At 44.1% G+C, this 25703-nt stretch overlaps 1 protein-coding gene across 1 annotated transcript in view; it reads left to right on the top strand.

The window, feature by feature from the left end:
- Nucleotides 1-25703, top strand: part of MUC2 (mucin 2, oligomeric mucus/gel-forming) — an 85175-nt gene that overhangs the window by 35066 nt on the left and 24406 nt on the right. Inside the window, 10 exon segments of the mRNA XM_066619512.1 lie at nt 4031-4081; nt 4178-4191; nt 5540-6517; nt 9806-10972; nt 14630-15031; nt 15812-16387; nt 18111-18569; nt 19631-22278; nt 23670-23844; nt 24842-25089. Coding sequence (XP_066475609.1) covers nt 4031-4081; nt 4178-4191; nt 5540-6517; nt 9806-10972; nt 14630-15031; nt 15812-16387; nt 18111-18569; nt 19631-22278; nt 23670-23844; nt 24842-25089 — 6718 coding nt within the window.

Raw genomic sequence — 25703 nt, 5'->3', positions numbered from 1 at the left:
TCCATTGAGAACATTAGAACATACTTCTGAGTAAACATGAATAGGCTTTCACAGTACAAGCACAATCCTATGCTTGTCTACTTAGAAGCCTCATTGTCTTCAGTGGAGCTTACTTTCAGGAAAGTATGCATAGGATTGCAGCCTAGGGGTGCAATCCTGCACTGGAACAGGCAAGCCAAGAGGCTTGTGCTGTATCCAGCGCAGGACAGGGGCCAGAATCGACTCCGCCAGAGGCAAGGGGAAACTTTTCCCCTTACTTCTGGGTAAGGTGCACTGGCCCCTATGGGTTTCCTTGCACTTGTGCCACATCCTGAAGTGGCACAAGCCCAAGGAGAGCGGAGCAGCTTCAAGCTGCTCCAAACTCCCTGGGAACAGGGGTTGGGATTCAGTGTAACTGCTGGATCCCAGCCCCGTCTCCCGCTCCCTTCCTGCCCCCAGGACCACCCAATGCCTGCCCTTTCCCTGCCCCAGAATGCTCCCTCCTGCCTCCTTCCTGACTCCTCCCCGCCCACCCAAGAGCCTTGGGCTGACCTGGGCATCAGCACCTGGGCTGACGCAAGGCTCACTGCCTCTGTCGGTGTGGAGGCTTATGTCAGCCTCTGCAGGCCGGCGCACCTCTGTGCATCGGCCTTGCTGACTCGGCCTTATGGTACATTTACAACCCTCCTGGGGCGGCGCAAGGGACTCGCGCTGGCCCATGTGCAGATCAGGATTGTGCTGCATGCTACTTCAATTTCCACTGGGCTTACTGACAAGTAGATGTGCATAAGATCAATAATATCACAAATGTGAGCATGTCATGAAAACTGTGTTTACTAGAAGACAAATTATTTGCACTCTGGAGTATTTCATTAACATTTGTTTTTTATCATTTTTAGAGTCTTGCACTTCAACCACCACAATTACCACTCCAACTACCACTCCAACTACCACTAGCACTACAACAGGTCAGCTTGCTGTGCTAATGTCTATTTATTAATTATTTCAATCATGAATGTTGATTGGTGATAAAGTTTGTTTTTTTTTAATCTGTATGTACTGTACAGTTATATTTCATTAATTTGCAAAACTAACTGTAAGTCCTTCGCCCCGAGCCCCCATGCAGGGTTACTGCAAGAGGGATGTGTGCCACCACCATCTGGATTCTTCTTAGTCCAAGAGGGGTTGCTGGCCAAGTAACCAGGACCCCCAACTAGGCCTCAGAGTTCAGAACCTCACCCTCCTTCCTCCTCATTCCCTCTCCTGGCTCTTTCCCAGGGCTTGGCCCAATCTCAGGGGATCAAATACTGAGCAGCCCTCAGGTAGCCTATCCCAAGACTCCTTCATCACACTTGAGTGCCTTATAAATCTCTTCCTTAGGCTATCTCTCCCCCATCCACCCTCCTTGCTTCACCTGGCCTGGTTCTGTGGTTAAAGGGCCAGCATTGCCCCAGGGTGGAGAGCCCTATGTCCTACAAGGACCAGCCAACCTTGTACCCCAGCTGCTCAGGGGATGGTGGGAGGACCAGACCATCTATGTGTTGACCCTACAGTGCCAATTGCTGCTCCCCAGCCAAGGTTGTGCTGAGGCAGCTGGAGTCCTCAAAATGTTGGGTCGAGGTCAGAAGTGGACACTAACAAATGCTAAAGATTATGCTCTCAGGGTGAAAGGATTCCTTCTGTATGCCAAATCTATGGAATTTTTCAGAACTCTGAGAACAAATTATGAGTTTAGGAGAACACATTAACAGAGGCGTGGCAAGGTCATTTGACACCCGGGGCCCATAAATTTTTGTCACTGCATATGACTTAATAAATAAATAAATTATTAATAATTATTAAATTATTGATTATATTGTTTAATTAATTAATTCACTCTTTATACCACCCTTCCTCTAAGCAGCTCAGGGTGGTGTACATGGTTCCTCCCCTTATTTTGTCCTCACAACAACCCTGTGAGGTAGGTGAGACAGAGATAGTAATAGTCATGACATGGAATGAATAATAATAATATTGGCTAGAAAAATAAATGCAGTGAATATTTCCCCACAAGCAATGGATGAAATTCTGCATCAATTGGTATATTGCATGATGGTATTATTCCTAAAAGCCACAATTTCCAGAATTTTGGTCACTAGGGTGTCACCCCCTCCCCCAGATGTTTCATTGGCCTGTTTTGAGTTAAGGCAGTGGTTCTCAAACTTTTAACACTGGGACCCACTTTTTAGAATGACAGTCTGTCCAGGACCCACCGGAAGTGATATCATGGCTGGAAGTGACACCATCAAGCAAAATAAAATAAATATAAATAATTAAATTAAAGAAAAACATATAAATAAGGGGGAAGTCAGCCCTGTTTCGCCAAGTGAATTTTCTCTGTAGCCTGCCTGCAATAACACCCCCGCTCAAAACAAATCAGTGAGATTTTCAACCCTCCCCAGCGTCCACCTTACCAACTCAAGCTTCTGTTTTATTCTTGGGGGGGGGGCCTGCCTTCTGGAGCATTTGTTGAGCTCCACTTTCATTAGATGGGGACCATGCAGCTAGCCTTGCATTCCTCTTTGCCTGACTTCACCAGGAGCCAAGGTACATTTGCTTACTTGCGAGTAAACGCGCCCGTGTGGCTTACTTTCGCTTTCCATACAGCTCAATACATTCGTCTGCTTGAAGGGAGGGACTTCCTTCTTGGGTGTTTTTTTGGGGGCTGCTTTCATTAGATAGGAACCATTCTGGTGTCATTGGATTCCTCTCAGCCTGCCCTTTCTGATGAACTATGGCAAGTTCACCTATTCGCGAATAAATGTGCGATATGGCTCAGTTTCATTTTCCATAGGGTTCCGTGCATTTTTTTTGTTTCCGGTTTTTTGGCCATAACTTTTGATGGAAAGGAGAAATTTCAATCTCATATTTTGCATTGCATTCCTCTGGAAAGTCCGCATCCAATGGTATATAACATGATGGGGATACTTGTAACCTCTGCAGTATTAGTGATGTTGGGGCATTTGCGCTCTTACATCCCCCCGGGTGGTACCCAGGGCAAACTGCCCTTGCCCCCCACTGTAGCAGCGCAAGATGCTGCTTTGGGGAGCACCCAAGGCTTTTGGGGGCCTTGGTGCTTGGTGGGAGACACACAAGATTGTATCTTGTTGCCTGAAGGAGAGTGTTAAAGCAAAAGCACTCTGAGGGTTTGAAAGTTAGAACTTGAGGCAGCAAAGAGTTATAGCAGTGAAGACAACAGACATGTATAGAAGCGAAATGCAGAAGGAAGGCCTGATGCAGAAGGAAAAGCTTCTGGGATTCAGCCTTCTCTGATTTTTATTCCCTCTCAAACAATACACAACAGGCTGGGGTTTTCCATTCTCTGATCTTGTTTACAATACTAAGCTATGAATCAATAGTCTGCATAATAGGGAAATTTCCAAGAGGATGCTGAGATTCACACTGGCTATAACTAGCTGGCTCTCTAGCTTAACCGCAATCCACATTCCTAGATATGATTCTCAATAACATCTTCTTGTTGACAGGCTACAGAGCTTCAGACTCAGCATGTCACCAAGGCCGCGCAAGTGCAAAGTGTGCTTTGCTTTATTGCCAACATACTAAGGCTAAGGCTAGCGCCTCTACATAAACACTACACCCCACTAGTTACGCCACTGCACATTAATTTGCCCTTTTATTTGCTTTTATTTTTCTTTCTTTAAACTAGCATGATTTTTGGATCTAAGCCTCAGCTACTGCAGTTCTGACCCTGATTGTGCACACTCACATGCTCCTTATAGCTTTAAAAAATTTCCATTGGTTTTAATGGAAGCTTTTCTAGAGTTATAAATAACACACCTGGAGGAATGAATCTGTCATTGGAAACGTAGTTGTGACTACAACTACATGCCCCCGTGCCCCCTTTGTTTTCATGGTACTTTGCAGCCCCTCCATGCTGATTTAAAGAAACTGAAATAAAATGAAGAGCCAATCTCATTCATTCCTTATAATGTGTAGTTTGGCCATTAGGATTGTGCAATGAGTCTCATTGTGTTTTTTCCCCCCATTCTAGCCTCCACTACAAGCACTTCAATGACAACAACAAGCACTTCAATGACAACAAGTAAGTCTTAAAGAAGCTGGGTGGGGGCTCTAGTTCACAGAATGCATGATTTGCCGCCTAAGATCCCAGATTCAATCTCCTGGCTCTTCTTAACAGGGTTAAGCAACAAGGTCGGAACATCTGCTTGTGTGTTTGCACACACACAACTCTGGAGAGCCACTGCCAGTCAAAGGAGACAGTATTGGGCTGCATGGACTAATAGTCTGATGCAACATAAGGAAGCTTCATTATGTCCCTATTGGAGCTCCATAGTCTGACAGTGGCAATAGGATTGACAAAGCATTGGGGAAGAAACATAAAAGTGCTGGATAAAACAGAGATAAACATCTCTTTTAGATAAACATAAAGATATAAGCTCTTTTCTGGCATGGTCCCTTTCAACAAAGCAAGCCCATCTCCCTGATATGTTTAAAGGCACCATGCAAAAGTGGAATGAGGTGAGAGGTAGGGGACTTGATTGTTACCTTCTGTGCACCTACTTGGTGGGTGGGAAGAAGATTGCACAGTGCCACCAAGTGCCCCCCCAAGCCAGATGGACAAGGAGGAGGCAGAGGCATTACTAGTGTTTGCATCACTCAGCGTAAGAGCTCATTGCGTCACTCCCATGATGGACTTTCTCCCGTACCAGACCTTACAGAATAAATTACAATATCATACGTACAACCTAAATGCAGTGGCATTACTAGGGTTGGTGCCACCCCCGTTGACTTTATTTCTCTCTTTATAGGTATAGGTCACCCAATAAATCAGTAACCAACAAAAAACCACTGGCCGACTTGATGGCACTCACACAATAAGAGTTGAATAAGAGTTCTAAGTGTTAGCTCTGATCCATGAAAATGAGAGTGGAATCATAGTAACACCTTATTGGTTCCCTGCTATGTCATAATCACCTCATTGACTCTTGGAACAATCTGTCGCATGGATTAATTTTGGGTTAAAGAAATTCACTTTTTTTGTTATATAAGGCAGTTGTGTTTTATTTTTCAGTTTTTTTTTGGCTATAACTTTTGATAGAATACAGATAATTCAATGCAATTTGTTAAATTGCATTCCACATGAAATTACACATCAAATAATATGATATAAAAGTTGATAGTATTCTTCGAAAATATCAAGATTTTAACAATTTTGGCCAGTAGTGGTGTCACCCCACTGAGTGCATAATCCGGTATGTCTCACACCCTCTTTCACCCCCTCCCAGCGATGCCACTGGAAGGAGGTGATAGCAGTGTTGGCAGCAAGAAATTTTGTGTGGCTCAGGTACAACTTACCCTTGGACTAGGCCTGCTATCACCACTAATAACACCCTTAACATCTTATGTAGCTTGATCTTAAACTGCATTCATAAAACTGGGATTTCTTAGGCATAACTAAAAACGTCTATTGAACATGGAAAAACTATTTGTGTGAATCCATTGGGACTTTACCCCAATGACTTTCCAATTTGTCTTGCAGCTGAATGCTATATGACAGTCTGCCAATGGAGTCAGTGGTATGATGTCAGTGATCCGATAAAGGAACCAGGAGGTGGTGACTTCGAGACATATGATGCCATACGAAACAAATATTCAGACTTTTGTCCAGCCCCACAGGATATAAGTTGTAGGGCTGTAAATGCACCTGACCAAAGTCTGGAAGAACTGGGACAGAAAGTGGACTGTAATGTTACTTATGGGTTCATTTGTAGAAATGAAGACCAGGATCAGAGCCTCTGGGAACTCTGCTATGACTATGAGATAAAAGTTGACTGTTGCAGGTTGGAACATTGCACCACTCCTACATCTACCAGTACAACCACAACAACTACGACGACGACCGTACCAACTACCAGTCCCACAACTACATCAACTCCAACAACTACTCCATCAACAACCACTCCAACTACTACTACAACCACAACAACTACCAGTCCCACTACTACATCAACTCCAACACCGTCAACAACCACTCCAACTACCACTACGACCACAACAACCACCAGTCCTACTACTACATCAACTCCAACTACTACTCCATCAACGACCACTCCAACTACTACAACAACCACACCAACTACCAGTCCCACAACTACATCAACTCCAACTACTACTCCATCAACAACCACTACAACTACAACTACGATCACAACTACCAGTCCCACTACTACATCAACTCCAACTACTACTCCATCAACGACCACTCCAACTACTACAACAACCACACCAACTACCACTCCCACTACTACATCAACTACTACTCCATCAACAACCACTCCAACTACCACTACAACCACACCAACTACCAGTCCCACAACTACATCAACTCCAACTACTACTCCATCAACAACCACTCCAACTACCACTACGACCACAACTACCAGTCCCACTACTACATCAACTCCAACTACTACTCCATCAACCACAACTCCATCAACCACAACTACAACCACTTCAGGTAATGAACACATTGTTTCTTGAGTTAAGTTTAAAAATCTTTATTGGCATTCATAATTCAATCCAAATTTAAAAAGAATAAAAAAATCAAATCCTTACCCAGCTCTACATGCTGGGAGCATCTGAATTAGATACACTCAATGAACATTGCCTCTGGATAATTAAATTAATATATTTAGCAACCATTTTGATTAAGTCCTCAGCAGAGAACAGATTTTATTCTCCTCCGTCCAGCCCAAAATATCAGAAATAATTGGATCTTGATAGTATAGGTGAAAATCCTGATACCAGTTACACTGGAATTATGTATGGTACAGAGATTCAGTAACACCTACATTACATATACACTCTCTGATTTTGCAAGATGATCCACTGAACTTATCCAGCAAGATATGAGAGGGGAGAATGTTACATCTAGCTAGCATAAAGGTCCCTGCAATCTTGAGGACACTCAAGGATGCATAGTCTGGCCTCCTAACAAAAGAAAGTGGGAGGTGAAAATAGAAAGAAGAACAAATCTCATGGAAAACTTCATGTAAAACTACCTTGCACATGGCTGATCTTGTCTGCTCTTGGAAGCTAAGCAGGGTCAGGCCTGGTTAGTACTTGGATGGGAGACCGCTTGGGAATACTGGGTGCTGTAGGCTTATACCATAGTCTTTCAAGACTGAAGGTTGCCAACCATTCTCTTTATATCCAGAACTTGAGTTTTTAACATTCTAAAAGCCTGGGCCAAAGATCCCAGCAGATCTACTGATAGCCGCAACGCCTGAATTTTCCTAATAAAGAGTGATAACCCTAGTGAGAGTAAAAAATCAGATAAAATTCCTTTAATCAGAACATTCTGATTGAATTGAAAGCCTACTCTGAGGCAAATCTTGAGAAATCTTATCCAAACCAACACTTCCAGCATTTTCTGACCCACTTCCAGGCAAAGGGTCACGTAAGAGACACAATGTGGGAGGCCAAAGATCTTGTATAAAAAAGCCAAATGCACCCTCTCCACTAATTCTTGAAGTATGACATCCAAATTGGGATGCCATGTAAGAGTTGTGTAGTGGCTTTCTTATTAAAAATCTGCAGCACAGCAGGAATATAAACTACCCCAGGCATAGAAAAAGTGGGAAATGGCCTGAACAAAAACTTTGCTGAAGTAACCATTGCCTTGCAATGTATGGGTCAGGAATGTCTGTAATAAAAAATAAAACCCAAATACTTGAAATTTTTTACCTGTTGAATATTGTTTCCTTCAAAGTGCCAAGAGAACGGCTTCCAAGACTTACCAAAAACCATTCTCTTTGACATCAAAGTTTACTTCTAGCGTATTAGGGGATAAATAATAACAGCTAATCAGTCATTTGAGGTCCTCCTGCCCAGATCATGATAATAAAACCATAACATCAGCATACAAAAGTAGTGGAATTAAAAGAGAACCTAAATAAGGCTATAAGCATCAACATTAAGCAAATGTGGAGCAAGATAATTGATGAATAAATTGAACAGGGTGGGACAAGAACACACAATGCTACTTCTTGGTATTGCATTAAATGAAACAATAATAATAAAACTGTGACATGTACTGAGTGCTACAATTACATAATATGTCTATGCATTATTAACCCTAAACAGTACAGGTGTATAAAAATGGCTATATATTTATTCTACTTAAATTCAACAGTGGATTTTTATTTTTAAAATGAGCTGCTAAAATCAGCCTGTTTATTTTTAGGAATTATGAATCACAGAAAGTTGTTGCCTTGACTAAGGGTTCATCCATATATCAAATTTCTGGTTCAAGGCTTGACCTTTTCCTGGGGCTTTTACTCACGGGGGGAAAAATGTGAATTACAGGTGATCCTTGATATAGTTTAAAAACTGATGATTGTCCAAGCAGTTGTTTCTGGCTGGAGTTCTGGCCATATCTACATATGCTGGATCATACACTACATTTTCCCCCGTGAGAATAAAAAAGGCTGAGAATGCTCACCTACTGTATACAGGAAATATGTCTAGTTGAGTGACTCTGTGACAAAAGTCCTGCAGTTCAGGTATTTAACATAAGGTCTCTAGGACTGATTGCAGAATATTTTGCCTTAGTCTAAGATTACTTATTGTAACGTAACCTGAAATAAGACAATTCATTCTGAACTTAGTGGATTGCTATTTCTTTTCCTTTGTTTTTCTTTTCCTGCACTAATTTCATCATCAATGGCAACAGGTCCCACAAGTAAGTACAAAAGAAAATGATGTATTGCAACTTAAGACACGCATTAAGTATTTTTGTTTGTTTTTAAACTGAAGAGTTAGTATCTGTTCTTGAAAAATGAATCAAGTGGATTGCTCAGCAGTTATAACTCTTCGAGTTAGGAGAAAATGATGCCTATTTATTGTGTGTGGCATCTCCTTAAGGTACCAATTCACTGGAAATAGCTCTATGGAGACCTTCAGTGTACATAAACACATATATCGGCAATGCTGTTGATTCAGACATTCCAATTTTTCCTCCACATCATGCATGTGGTGAAGGAGTCCAGCGGACAGCACTAGCTTGCGCCAACCAAGCTGTGGGGCAAGTCATAGTATTGTCCCCTTGAGAATGGTTGGAATCTTTCTCCCACAGCATTTCTTTCCTTGTACGTTCCTCCCTGTGAGGTGCTCCTCCTCTTTCCCCCAAACTCAGCTTACTAGCTGGTTGGCTGCCAGGGGAGTGGGAGCTTGCTGAATAGCCTGAAAGGAAAAGAGGAGGGAAGAAGGGCACCCACAGAAAAATCATGACCCCTAGGTTTTCTTAACTCTATGAGCAACTGGCAATATCTAATGTGGTTTTTAGGCTGAGCAGGTAGATTGGTCAGTGCCTCTGTGGGGCGCTGTGGGCCCCGGCATATGCCCCAGTAGGCAGACCTGGAGCTGCCTCAAAATAGAACATTACCTTCACAATCCCTTGCCATAACAAACCAACACGTTCTTAAAGTGCCACAGCATTGAATTAACATCAGAGATGACAAAGCAAAACGAATGAGACTATTCAACCAGTTGTTTTTGTTTAAATATGGTGGAGATATGGTGATATGATATGGTGGATATGGTGGAAACCTCATTTTTCCTGTGAAGGATTAAAATAAGTTGTGAGAAGATTAATAATGATACCAAGACTGTTGGAATCAGAGATTCACCTCATTGCAACTGTTGTGTACCACACAGCAGTGTTTCACAGTGATCCTTATGTATTGCTATGAGAAACGACTGTGTAATAATTGTACTATTTGTCTCTGTTGTTGTTTGCTTGCAGCAACATGTGTTCCTTCTGAAATATGCCACTGTACTGGCTGGATTAGTGTGAGTTTTCCAAAATACGGCCCACAATATGGGGATGATGAAACCTACGACACCATCAGAGGGCATGGCATTGACATTTGTGAGAATCCGTATAACATCTCATGCCGGGCAGTGAAGTTTCCTCAATACTCCTTGGAAGATTTGGGACAAAAAGTGACTTGCGATGTTTCCACTGGGCTTATTTGTAACAATAAAGATCAAGTTCCTGGGCCTGTGTTGCCTGATGCAATTTGTCTCGACTATGAGATCAAAGTCTGTTGCTGCAGCTTTATTGAATGCTCTACCACAACAGCAACCACAACTCCAGCTACCTCCACACCAACTACCACTAAACCAACTACTACTCCAACTACTACCTCGACGCCAACTACCACTCCCACTACTACATCAACTCCAACTGCAACTCCATCAACAACCACTCCAACTACCACAACAACTACCAGTCCCACTACTACATCAACTCCGTCAACGACCACTCCAACTACCACTACAACCACACCAACTACCAGTCCCACAACTACATCAACTCCAACTACTACTCCGTCAACAACCACTACAACTACAACTACGATCACAACTACCAGTCCCACTACTACATCAACTCCAACTACTACTCCATCAACGACCACTCCAACTACTACAACAACCACACCAACTACCACTCCCACTACTACATCAACTACTACTCCATCAACAACCACTCCAACTACCACTACAACCACACCAACTACCAGTCCCACAACTACATCAACTCCAACTACTACTCCGTCAACAACCACTACAACTACCACTACGATCACAACTACCAGTCCCACTACTACATCAACTCCAACTACTACTCCATCAACGACCACTCCAACTACCACTACAACCACACCAACTACCAGTCCCACTACTACATCAACTCCAACTACTACTCCATCAACGGCCACTCCAACTACTACAACGACCACACCAACTACCACTCCCACTTCTACATCAACTCCAACTACAACTCCATCAACGACCACACCAACTACTACAACGACCACACCAACTACCACTCCCACTACTACATCAACTCCAACTCCTACTCCATCAACAACCACTACAACTACCACTACAACGACAACCACTCCAGGTAATTAACACATTGCTACTTCTTGGTATTGCATTGAATGACTTAGGGTGCAATCTTAACACACTTTCCAGCACGGACATAAGGGCAATGTAGCTCCAAAGTAAGGGAAGAAACATTCCCTTACTTTGAGGAGACCTTTGTGAGTGCCACCCGACTGCGGATGCGGCACACGTCCCATTGGCACCACTATGCCAGCGTTGGAAATTTGGTTACAATTTGGGCCTCTGGGCACAATCCTAACCAATTTTCCAGCACTGAGGTAAGGGGCAGTGCAACTCCAAGGTAAGGGAACAAATACTGCTTTACCTTGAGGAGACTTCTGTGATTGCACCCCCAACTGCAGGATGCAGCAAATGCCCAGTGGCACAGCTATGCCTGTGCTGGAATGTTGGTTAGGATTGCGCCCTAATAATCTTGAAACTGTGAAATGTACTGAGTGTTGCAGAGCGCAATCCTAACCGACATTCCAGCACTGACATAGCTGTGCCAGTGTGGTGTGCACTGCGGCATGCAGTGGGGAGGCAGTCAAGGGGGCCTTCTCAAAGTAAGACCATGTTTGTTACCTTACCTTGGGGCTGTATTGCAGCTAGGTCAGTGTTGCAATGTCAGTTGGGACTGCACCCGCAATTACATAATATGTCTTTAGAATGGTTCCCAAACTTTTTAGCACTGGGACCCACTTTTTAAAATGACACTCGATTGGGATCCACCTAAGTTTACAATACTTAAAAAAATCTGGAAATAAGTAATAGTGTTACTTATTTACATATAACAATAACCAGAAAAAGATGCTCAAACATTTATTTCCCTATATTTACACGTTTACAAACTGCAGGAGCTCATTGCAGGGCAATTCTGATTTTTGAAAAGTCTCAGAGCTTGAGGCAATTAGTTATCTGATCCTTCTGTCACTTGTGTTTTCATTGGAGGCTCTGCTCAGCTGTTAGGGGACTCACCAATAATCAGGTCACTACCCACTAGTGGTTCCGACCCACAGTTTGGGGACCACTGGTCTATACATCATTAAACCTGTGGAAAGTCCCCAGTCATGTTCTTTCGACCAGACCTCAAAAGAGTCCTTGACCTATGTACTTCTGTACTGTACCCACTATATTGATTTACGCCATCGGTTTCTATATCAATTTCTGGAAAGCTTTCATGGTTCAGATACAGATTTGGTCCGGTACTTGTTAGATGGGAGAAATGAGTGCCACTCATCAAATGTAGCAAAATATATATTTAAGGCACTGTCAAGGCGTATATTCCTCTGTATTTCTTTGCCTGATCAATGATTGGTGGCTACCCTGAATGTTTTAATTTTGTTTTCTTGTTGGACTGTTTATGCCAATAAAGGTGGAATGAATGAAATTATTAATCCTGAACAGTACAGGTGTAAAAAAATTGCTATGTATTTATTCTACTTAAATTCAACACTGGATTTTTTATTTATAGTTCTGCACATATGAGCTGCTAAAATCAACTTGTTTATTTTTGGGAATTATGAATCACAGAAAGTTGTTGCTTTTACTAAGGATTCATCCGTATATCAGATTTCTGGTTCAAGGCCTCACCTTTTCCTGGGGCTTTTGCTCATAGGGGAAAAAATGTAGATTACAGGTGATATAGCTTAAAAATCAATGATTGCCCAAGCAGTTGTTTCTAGCTGGAGTTCTGGCCATATCGACATATGCTGGATCATACACTACATTTTCCCCCACGAGAATAAAAAAGGCTGAGAATGCTCACCTACAGTATACAGAAAATATAACTAGTTGAGTGACTGTGACAAGAATCCTGCAGATCAGGTATTTACATAAGGTCTCTAGGACTGATTGCAGAATATTTTGCCTTAGTCTAAGATTACTTATTGTAACGTAACCTGCAATACAACGATTCATTCTGAACTTAGTGGATAATTGTATTGTTATTTCTTTCTCTTTGTTTTTCTTGTTACCTGCACTAATTTCATCACCAATGGCAACAGGTCCCACAAGTAAGTACAAAAGAAAATGATGTATTACAACTTAAGACATGCATTAATTGTTTTTGAGCGCAATCCTGACCAACTTTCCAGTGCTGGCTTAGCTGTGCCAGTGGGGCATGTGCTGCATCTTGCAGTTGGGGGGTGGTCATGGAGGCCTCCTCAAGGTTAGGCAATGTTTGTTCACTTTCCTCAGAGTTGCATTGCCTTTACTTCCGTGCTGGAAAGTGGGTTAGGATTGCACCCTTTGTTTGTTTGATTGTTTTAAAGTGAAGGGTCAGTATCTGTTTTTAAAAAATGACTCAAGTGGATTGCTCAGCAGTTATAGCTCTGATTTAGGAGGAAATGGTGCATATTAATATGTGTGGCATCTCCTTAAGGTACCAATTCACTGGAAATAGCTCTATGGAGACCTTCAATACACTTAAACATGTTTGTCGGCAATGTTGTTGATTCACACATTCCAATTTTTCCCTCCACATCATTCATTTGGTGACGGAATCCAGCAGATGGCATTAGCTTGCACCAACTAAGCTGTGGGGCAACCATGGTATTTGAGATTGGTTAGGATTGGGATTGGTTTGAATCTCCTTCTCCTACAGCATTTCTTTCCTTGTCCCTTTCTCCCCATGAGGTGCTCCTTTTCCCCACTCCTAGCTTACCTGACTGGCTGCCAGAGGAGTGGGGGCTTGCTGAATTTTCTGAAAACAACAGAGGAAGGAGGGTGCCCACAGAAAAATCATGACTCTAAGTTTTCTTAACTCTATGACTGACTGGTACTGAAAATGGCTGCCGCTGCATCCTGAGCGCTAATTGGGCAGCACCGGCAGCACCTCTCTAGAAGAGGACTTTCATCCCCTTCTCCTGGGCAAAGCGAGTAGCCCCAAAATAGGGCTACTCAATTCTATGGCAACCTTGGGTCGCCTTAGAATCAACAGCCTCTGTGTTGGGCAGTAGACCCAACCCAGAAGCTCAGGATTCGGTGAAGCGGAGCTCCGCCTGTGCAGCCTCCCTCCTGTCCCACTCCCTCCCCCAACACCTCACCTCCACACCCTCCCCACTTCCAGGAGTGCCGCCTCCCTGGCTCCCCCCACACCCCCATCTATCTCTCTGCCGCCAGGCAGTACCTGCAATCACCAAGCAGCGGAGTGCTGGTGATTCACTGGTGCTAGCTCAGCACTGGCAGGCACTCTGCTGGTGTTAGAGCCTTACAAATGTGCTTTATGGCACATTTCTGACAGTGCATACCGGTGGTAAGCCAGCGTGCACTGTTTAGGATTGGGCCCTTAGTAGGCAGACCTGAAGCTGCTTTGAAATAGGACATCGCCTCCACAATCCCTTGCCGTAACAAACCAACATGTTTTTAAGTGCCACAGCATTGATTTTAACATCTGAGATGACATAGCAAAACGAATGAGACCATTGGTTGATCAACCAGTTGTTTTTGTTTAAATGTGGTGGAGATATGGTGATATGATATGGTGGAATCCTCACTTTTCCTGTGAAGGATTAAATGTGAGATTAATAATGATACCAAGACTGTTGGAATCAGAGATTCACCTCATTGCAACTGTTGTGTTCCACACAGCAGTGTTTCACAGTGATCCTTATGTATTGCTATGAGAAAGGACTGTGTAATAATTGTACTATTTGTCTATGTTATTGTTTGCTTGCAGCAACATGTGTTCCTTCTGAAACATGCCACTGTACTGGCTGGATTAGTGTGAGTTTTCCAAAATACGGCCCACAATATGGGGATGATGAAACCTATGACACCATCAGAGAGCATGGCATTGACATCTGTGAGAATCCGTATAACATCTCATGCCGGGCAGTGAAGTTTCCTCAATTCTCCTTGGAAGATTTGGGACAAAATGTGACTTGTGATGCTTCCACTGGGCTTATTTGTAACAATAAAGATCAAGTTTCTCAGCCTTTGTGGCCTACAATTTGTCTCGACTATGAGATCAGCGTCTGTTGCTGCAGCTTTATTGAATGCTCTACCACAACAGCAACCACAACTCCAGCTACCTCCACTCCAACTACCACTACAACCACACCAACTACCAGTCCCACAAGTAAGTACAAAAGGAAATGATATATTACAACTTAAGATATGTATTAATTGTTTTTGAGCGCAATCCTGACCCAACCCAGAAGCTCAGGATTCGGTGAAGCGGAGCTCCGCCTGTGCAGCCTCCCTCCTGTCCCACTCCCTCCCCCAACACCTCACCTCCACACCCTCCCCCCTCCCAGGAATGCCGCCTCCCTGGCTCCCCCCACACCCCCATCTATCTCTCTGCCGCTAGGCAGTACCTGCAACCACCAAGCAGCGGAGCACTGGTGATCCACTGGTGTTAGCTCAGCGCAGGCTGGCGGTGAGCTCACCGGCACTCTGCTGGTGTTAGAGCCTTGTGACAAAGCATGCCGGTGGTAAGCCAGCGTGCACTGTTTAGTAATGGGGCCTTAGTAGGCAGACCTGAAGCTGCCTTGAAATAGGACATTGCCTCCACAATCCCTTGCCATAACAAACCGACAAGTTTTAAAGTGCCACAGCATTGATTTTAACATCTGAGATGACATAGTAAATTGAATGAGACTATTGACTGATCAACCAGTTGTTTTTGTTTAAATGTGGTGGAGATATGGTGTTATGATATGGTGGAAACCTCATTTTTCCTGTGAAGGATTAAAATAAGAAGATTAATAATGATACCAAGACTGTTGGAATCAGAGATTCACCTCATTGCAACTGTTGTGTTCCACACAGCAGTGTTTCACAGTGATCCTTATGTATTGCTATGAGAAAGGACTGTGTAATAATTGTACTATTTGTCTCTGTTGTTGTTTGCTTGCAGTAACATGTGTGTCTTCTGAAACATGCCACTGTACTGGCTGGATTAGTGTGAGTTTTCCAAAATACGGCCCACAATATGGGGATGATGAAACCTATGACACCATCAGAGAGCATGGCATTGACATCTGTGAGAATCCGTATAACATCTCATGCCGGGCAGTGAAGTTTCCTCAATTCTCCTTGGAAGATTTGGGACAAAAAGTGACTTGCGATGCTTCCACTGGGCTTATTTGTAACAATAAAGATCAAGTTCCTGGGCCTGTGTTGCCTGCTGCAATTTGTCTCGACTATGAGATCAAAGTCTGTTGCTGCAGCTTTATTGAATGCTCTACCACAACAGCAACCACAACTCCAACTACCACTACACCAACTACCACTATGCCAACTACTACTTCAACCACTACTTCTACAACACCTACCACCACATCTTCAACTACAACGCGTACAACTACTGCCACCACTACTCCAGCAACCACCACTACAGAAATTACGACAACCATCACCCCCACCACAACAATTACTACTACTCCAACTACTTCTCCTACCCCTACTTCCAGTACTACTGAAACAACTACAGGTAAGAAGGCTGAAATGTTTTCTGAACTTGTTTTTTTTGTTTAACACAATCAGTTGTGGTCACATATCACTCTCTGCTTGATCCTGTTGATATACTACTGGACATTTGTCAAACATCTTAAATTAAATTTAGAGAATAACATCTCTAAAGAGTATGCCAATATGAATGAGAAGGTCATTCATTGGTGGTATTGTCAGAATCAAAAATATTTTCAGGTATTGCTTTCTTTGTCAGTCTTTGGATGTATCTTTCAAGCAGACATTTCCATATTTGTCTGAAGGCACAATCCTAGCTTGCCCTTGGGCTGATGCATGTCCTCTGTGCTGACCCAGGATGGTCGCAAACATGCCTTAAAGAGAGCTTGGCTGATGCAAGGGTCTGGGTGGGCAGGGAGGAGGTGGGAGGGAGGCGTTCCAGGGTGGGGGGAGGGTGGTTCTGGGCGTGGGCAGGCAGGGAGCAGGCAGTGGAGCTGGGATCCTGCAGGTTTGCCGGATCCTTGCTCCTGTTTCCAGGCAGCACCACCTCCAGAGGTGGCCAAGTCCAAGGAGACCCATTGGGGCTGCTGTGGCCTACCCGGGGGTAAGGGGAAGAGTTTCCCCTTACCTCTGGCTGAGCCACTTTTGTTCCCTATGTTGTGCTAGATACAGTGCAGGCCTCCTGGCCTGCCTGTTCCAGCGCAAGATAGGATTGTCATTTAGCTGAAATTCAGTAGTTCTTTTATCCCCAGGACTTCAAAACATGTTGCTCACTGCACTGACTATTTGTTCAGCAGCGTTGAGATCTGAAGAATGCATTCAGCACCATTGTGAGGATATGACACTTGGCAGAGCTAGCACTGATTTACGTGGGAGGGAGAGAAGTAGAGATCTTCATAACTGCCTTCATTGCACTGAAACACTTTTTCATAAGAAACTCCTTAGCTGTTTCCCTGAAGCGAATACTTATTATTATTATTTTATTAATTTATACCCCGCCTTTTTGCCCAACGGGCACACAAGGCGGCTTACAACACTTTAAAAAATACAACATTAAAAACAATCATTAACAACAATTTACAATAATTAAAAAATCTAAAAACAAACAAACCCCATGGATTTTCATATAAAAGCAAGAACGCCAGCCAGTCTGTCAAAAATTAAAAGCTTTTTGAAATAAAAAGGTCTTCAGTCCACACTGAAATGTTAGCAACAAGGGAGCAGCTCTCAGTTCTAAGGGGAGGGTATTCCACAATTCGGGGGCCACCACCGAGAAGGCCCTCTTCCTGGCCGCTGCCCCTCTCACATCTCTTAGTGGCGGCACAGTCAAAAGGGCCCCTCCAGATGATCTAAGAGCACGGGCAGGATTGTAGGGAAGGAGGCGGTCCCTCAAATATCCCTCAAATACTTGCACATATACTTTGGAACTTTTACTCCAACGAAACTTGATGGCAGTGCATCTGGTTCTTTTGGGTTCAACCTGTTTCAAACATCATTGCTAAACAACATTAGTACCTCATTAGGAATGTAATGTGGGTTGTCGTTCTTCCTCCTTGCTTCAGTCCCCTCTTTTGTCCTTGCTTGTGTCAGTCCCTTTGCTGTAGAACAGACTTGAACGACCTTATTAGCTTGGGGAGAGCAGAGCTCACTTGTACTGTCTAATTTTGGGTGAGCAAATTTTTAACTCAAGTGCTACACAGTCCATTGACTTGCGGTCTTTAAAAATAAGCTTTGTATTTGTTTTGCAGTTTGTGAATGCCGTTGGACTCAGTGGTTTGATAAGAGTACTCCAACATTTGGAACAGATGGTGGTGAATTTGAAATCTATGAGAATATCAATGCAACAGATGGATATATCTGTGAGCAACCACTAGACATTTCATGTAGGGCTGTGAAATTCCCTACCATTCCCCTTGAAGAACTGGGTCAGACATTGATGTGTAATGCTTCCATAGGACTGATCTGTAATAACAAAAACCAGACGTCAGAAAGTGTTTCACCAACATGCCTCAATTATGAAATTAGCGTTTGCTGTTCCGAACTATGTTTCACCACAACAAGCACAAGTACCACAACATCTGTCCCGACCCCACATGGCAGCACTACAACTGTCTCAACTGCTACATCTATAACTGCTACATCTACAACTGCTACAACAATACCTTGCACAACTGATGAAATAGAAGATGAGACAGGGACCCCTACAGGTCTGTATACAATGTATCAAGGACCCATGATTAGGGAGTAAATGTAAGTGTTGTTTGTAGCTAGAGGCTTGGAACGACACAGGGCAACTTGTGATTTGCATTTCTCTGTTCACTTTGTAAAAACGTGTTGGGAGAGGTTGATAACTAAGGGTGCAGTCCTAATCCCTTATGTCAGTGCATTCCAGCACTGACCTAGGGCAATGCAGCTCTGTGGTAAGGGAACAAACATTCCCTTACTTTGAGGAGACCTCTGTGAGTGACACCCAACTGCAGGATGCGCCACACGTCCCATTGGCACCGCTATGCCAGTGCTGGAAAGCACTGACATAAGGGGTTAGGATTGCGCTTTAAATGACCTGTATAGGAACTGTCATGCTGTGGTATTGGTCCTGTTCCTCCTTGCTGTGGAGATAGTTCAGATTTAAATCCTAACACTAGAACAATCTAAAGCTGTTATTTGGGTTATGCATTTGTACTCGCGCAAAGCAGAATGTTAACACACAACTCTTTGGAGGACTGATTTGAACACAAGAACTTATGTACTCCTCTGTCAAATTATGCCATGTGTTTGTGCCTACATGTGTGTGTACACACATGCTTTTTTAAAACTTGCCTTAGAAGGTGGATCGAAACAATAGTAGCTTATCTGAGAAGGAATATCTATGTACAGAAGTAAACTTCCTTTTTTGTGTGCATCTATGAGAGCATCAGGATGGCATTAAACTTGCTGGAATTGCATCTCTTGATGTGGTTGGGAATTCCAAGCTGAGTGCAGCTGGAACTAGAGATGATTGCTGAAGACCAGGTGGAGCCAAAAAGGAAAAGATTATTTCCCCCTTTCAATATGGCTAACCTAAAAGCATACTGGGGTTTAATATAAACAAGGAGGCTTCTACATAACAACATCAAATCACAACAATAATTAGACCTGAGAGAGGCATCTTTGGAAGTTTGAAAAGTATTAAGAGATATGGATGAATATGCTTGAAATTAATTCTTGATCAGTTATTTTAATGAACTGAACAGTCCCTTCTAAAGCTTTTTTCCTCTTCGTTTTACAGAGACTATGTCCACCACCACCAGAACCATGACAACGTCTACTACAACATCAACCACCACTGAGACAACCACTACTACATCAACATCTACACCTACACCTACAACCACCACCACTGAAACTACAACTTCAACAACCACCACTACTACCGAAACTCCAAGTACCACAACCACAACCCCCACTCCATCCACCACCACCCAGACACCCACTACTACATCAACATCTACACCTACGCCTACAACCACCACCGAAACTACAACAACCACCACTACTACCGAAACTCCAGGTACCACAACCACAACTCCCACTCCATCCACCACCACCCAGACACCCACTACTACATCAACATCTACACCTACGCCTACAACCACCACCGAAACTACAACAACAACCACCACTACTACCGAAACTCCAAGTACCACAACCACAACTCCCACTCCATCCACCACCACCCAGACACCCACTACTACATCAACATCTACACCTACAACCACCACCACTGAAACTACAACGACAACCACATCAACAACCACTACTACTACTGAAACTCCAAGTACCACAACCACAACCCCCACTCCATCAACCACCACCCAGACACCCACTACCACATCAACATCTACACCTACACCTACAACCACCACCACTGAAACTACAACTTCAACAACCACCACTACTACCGAAACTCCAAGTACCACAACCACAACCCCCACTCCATCCACCACCACCCAGACACCCACTACCACATCAACATCTACACCTACTCCTACAACCACCACCACTGAAACTACAACTTCAACAACCACCACTACTACCGAAACTCCAAGTACCACAACCACAACCACAACCCCCACTCCATCCACCACCACCCAGACACCCACTACTACATCAACATCTACACCTACGCCTACAACCACCACCACTGAAACTACAACAAAAACAACCACTACTACTGAAACTCCAAGTACCACAACCACAACTCCCACTCCATCCACCACCACCCAGACACCCACTACTACATCAACATCTACACCTACGCCTACAACCACCACCACTGAAACTACAACAACAACCACCACTACTACCGAAACTCCAAGTACCACAACCACAACTCCCACTCCATCCACCACCACCCAGACACCCACTACTACATCAACATCTACACCTACAACCACCACCACTGAAACTACGACAACCACATCAACAACCACTACTACTACTGAAACTCCAAGTACCACAACCACAACCCCCACTCCATCAACCACCACCCAGACACCCACTACCACATCAACATCTACACCTACGCCTACAACCACCACCACTGAAACTACAACTTCAACAACCACCACTACTACCGAAACTCCAAGTACCACAACCACAACCCCCACTCCATCCACCACCACCCAGACACCCACTACCACATCAACATCTACACCTACGCCTACAACCACCACCACTGAAACTACTACAACAATCACCACTACTACCGAAACTCCAAGTACCACAACCACAACCCCCACTCCATCCACCACCACCCAGACACCCACTACCACATCAACATCTACACCTACGCCTACAACCACCACCACTGAAACTACAACTTCAACAACCACCACTACTACCGAAACTCCAAGTACCACAACCACAACCCCCACTCCATCCACCACCACCCAGACACCCACTACTACATCAACATCTACACCTACGCCTACAACCACCACCACTGAAACTACTACAACAATCACCACTACTACCGAAACTCCAAGTACCACAACCACAACTCCCACTCCATCCACCACCACCCAGACACCCACTACCACATCAACATCTACACCTACGCCTACAACCACCTCCACTGCAACTACAACTTCAACAACCACCACGACTACCGAAACTCCAAGTACCACAACCACAACCCCCACTCCATCCACCACCACCCAGACACCCACTACCACATCAACATCTACACCTACACCTACAACCACCACCACTGAAACTACAACTTCAACAACCACCACGACTACCGAAACTCCAAGTACCACAACCACAACCCCCACTCCATCATCCACCACCCAGACACCCAATACCACATCAACATCTACACCTACACCAACAACCACCACCACTGAAACTACAACTTCAACAACCACCACTACTACTGGAACTCCAAGTACCACAACCCCCACTCCATCCACCACCACCCAGACACCCACTACCACATCAACATCTACACCTACGCCTACAACCACCACCACTGAAACTACAACTTCAACAACCACCACGACTACCGAAACTCCAAGTACCACAACCACAACCCCCACTCCATCTACCACCACCCAGACACCCACCACCACATCAACATCTACACCTACTCCTACAACCACAACCACTGAAACTACAACTTCAATAACCACCACGACTACTGAAACTCCAAGTTCCACAACCACAACTCATACTCCATCAACCACCAGCCAGACACCTACCACCACTACCACCTTTACACCTACACCCACCATCACTGAAACTACAACCACCACATCAGCAACAACTCCACCAACACCTACCACTTCCAGTACCTCAACACAAACAACTCCTCACACTGAAACTCCTACTACAACTTCTCCACCTTCAACAACAGTGGGAATACCATGTGAGGTGAGTACATTTTTTAATCTTTGGAAATTATTAAGCATTGTAAGTAGTATGGGCATTATTTGGAGGAAGAAATGCTTTTGAAACTTCTTCAAATTATTAAGAGAAAGTTTCAGTGTTTACTTTAGAGCTGCTGAAAGGGAAACCATTGTGTTTGCATTATTTATTCTATGAGTTTTGTGTTCTGCATTTTGTTTCTGCATTTTGTCTGTCAACCCTTAATCTAATTTTTAAATTTGCAGTTTGGATGAGAACCAGTTTCAATGGTGACTTACCCCATTCAAGTTAAAGAAAATGTACAAAGTTAACTGTGATGTGTTTTGGAGCTGAAAAGGGGAAAAAATGATTATTTTATCCATATGTTGTGGACTTGTTAGGCTTACTGCTCTGTATTAGAAAAATGTAGTTAAAACCATGCATGATATCACTGGATATAGCCCCTCCTTTACACTAAGAACATGAGAGGAGCCCTGCTGGATCAGGCCAAAGGCCCATCTAGTCCAGCTTCCTGTATCTCACAGGAACAGATGCCTCAGGTAGCACATAAGACAACAAGAGACCTGCATCCTGGCGCCACTCCCTTGCATCTGGCATTCTGAGGTAACCTACTTTTAAAATTAGGAGGTTGCACATAGTAAACTGTGATGAACAGTTCCTCCAGAAATTTGTGCAATCCCCTTTTCAAGGCCTCCAGGTCAGATGCCATCACCACATCCTGTGGCAAGAAGTTCCACAGACTAATTACACTCTGGGTGAAGAAATATTTTCATTTGTCTGTCCTAACTCTCCCAACACTCAATTTTAGTGGCTGTCCCCTGGTTCTGGTGTTGTGTGAGAAGGAAAAGAACTCCTCTCTATCCACTTTATCTATTCCCTGCATAATTTTGTATGTCTCAGTCTTGACCCCCTTAGGTGCCTTTTTTCTAGACTGAAGACTTCTTAATATAAATGGATCTTAATAAAGGTCCCTGTGTCATTGCAGACCTCTAGAGATTGTTTCCATTGGCTGGTGGGGAAAGCAGGAGGGAGATGAAGGTGCTGCATGTCATGGAAGATGTGGGGCCTTTGGGGGGAAAGGTCTTTGGCCAGTGGGGAAGGCAGGAGAAGGAGGAGCTGTCACACCTACCAATGGACTTGGCAGCAATGGCAGCTCCTTCCCATCTTCCATTCTCATTGCTGAGTAGGGCAAGATGCAACAGCAGTACCTCTTCCTTCCACTGACCAAAGGCGAGAGAGGGAGCCATTGCTCAAGATACACTCCATTTCGCCAATGGCAGGGGCAATGCCAGTGCCTGCTGCATATCTTGCTAATCCAATAAGATCTATATCTGGACATGCGTTTGTTTCTCTGATAAAAGAACCATCTCTTTTCTCTCTTTCTTCTCAAAATGCAGCCAGGAGAATCCTGGTGGCCGTGTAACTGTACCGAGGCCATATGTATTGCAAATGATACATGGAAGCTTGTTCAAAAAGTCTGTGAGATTCCCCCTGAGCCCGTGTGCTCCAATGGCCTTACTCCTGTCCTCGTGGAAGATGAGGATAAATGCTGCTGGCATTGGGAATGTGACTGTAAGTTTCTATAGAAAATCCATTTGGTGCTCAAGGACCCATATTGAAAGGGGAGGTGCACATGGTCTCCCTACATCTGGAGTGCTTATATTTCACCAGAAGCGCAGTTCAAATTTCCTGCCCTGGTAATAACCATAACACCAGGGCCAACAGTGGCATGTGACGTTGTCAGTGTTCTACCTCTACACCCCAACTACTGCATATCTGGATGCTCTACTTGGCCTTTATCTGACATTGTGGCCTGTTGCCTGTGGCACACAGCAATAAAGTGGGAGATCTGTGTTACTTCCTGCATTCCACACTGTCCGAATCATTGTTTTGTCCCTCTCTAACCTGAAGCCCTCTGATGTGTTTTAGAACTTCATTAGTTTTAATTAGTAATAAACAACTTTGTATTCCTCAACGTGTAAAAACTATTTTGGATGCCTTTCAGCCCAATCCTATGCCTGGCACTGCTGCTAGATGCGACAGTGCCCGAACAGCTATTGCTGCATCCATTGTCACCACTGGGGCCTCTGGAGGTCTCCTCGGGGAAGCCCTAGGCCCCACAATGGGGCTTCTCAAATCTGCACCAGCTATTTTGCCAGTGCAGACTTAAGAGGCTCTGTGCTGGACTTTTTAGCCCAACATGGAGATTAGGATACGATGGAGCAGGGCTCCACCAGTCTCTCCCCCCTCCTGGGCCAGTCACTTCCCTCACCCCACCCTCCCCCTGAAACAGCTCCACCGCACACCAACAGACCTTACCGCTGCCTGGAGATTTCCCTTGCTCCAGGCGGCATCTGTCCAGTGCTGCACCTGGCGCTTACTAGCACTGGGTCAGTGTCAGTGCGCCCTGCATGGAGAATGCCATAAACCTGCTTTATCACCCAGTGCTGTTGCTGGAACTCAGTTCCAGCGCTGAACTACAATGGGTTTGGGCCCTAGATCTTTTAGTTACAAAAGACGATAAGCATCTTCCTTTGTTTGCTAAGCAAATTTTGTTGTCTTTCTGAAGGCTATTGTACTGGTTGGGGAGATCCACATTATAAGACATTTGATGGCCTCTACTACAGTTATCAAGGCAATTGTACCTATACTTTGGTGGAAGAGATTGAAAAACGTGTCGACAATTTTGGGGTGTACATTGAGAACTACCATTGTGATCCACGGGAACCAGTCTCCTGCCCACGCACACTGATTGTTAAGCATGAGAGCCAAGAAGTGCAGATAACAACAGTCCGGTCAGTTCCCATAAAAGTACAGGTATGAGAAAAATGTCTTCCTTTTCAGCACCTAGTTTTCAGCACTCAAATTGTAACAACTTTTGGGACACTGTCATACCTGCACCTGGCCAGATGCAGCTCTGATTTTGCCAGATGATTGATCAAGATTATCTGTGGCTGTTCTTAATCATTTCTATGTCACATAACTATTTTCAAACACTCTTCTGAATGTGGCCATTAATATTAATGTTCCTACTATACAGGTAGAGAACTGGGACAAATAAACCCTGAATTGGAATTTCTTTGCATGTGTTCATGTTCAACGACTTTCTCATGCTTTAGTGTTAGAGATGGCTCCAACCACATTGGAGCCATCTCACTTGGATTATGCTCACCTGGATCTTACTGTGTAGACTGGAGTACTCATGCAACTTTTGAACAGGCAGATGCTGATGTGCCTCACCATTTGCTCCAGTAGAATCCTCACCCAGGAGCACACGCTGGTTGCCTGTGGCCTCAAAAGAAGAGAAAGAGTTTGACAGGCATCCACAATTGTTCTCCTTGTCTCCAGGCTTGCTTTGAGAACAGTTCAGAAGAATCTTCCTCCTCAGTATCTCCCTTCTTTATTTTTCAGGCAGCTCCCCAAGGTGTTCC

Source organism: Tiliqua scincoides, chromosome 1 (assembly GCF_035046505.1).
Source record: "Tiliqua scincoides isolate rTilSci1 chromosome 1, rTilSci1.hap2, whole genome shotgun sequence".
In the NCBI taxonomy this organism is placed as follows: domain Eukaryota; kingdom Metazoa; phylum Chordata; class Lepidosauria; order Squamata; family Scincidae; genus Tiliqua; species Tiliqua scincoides.
The sequence above is the reverse complement of the archived record's forward strand: the minus strand, read 5'-3'. Positions and strand labels throughout refer to the sequence as shown.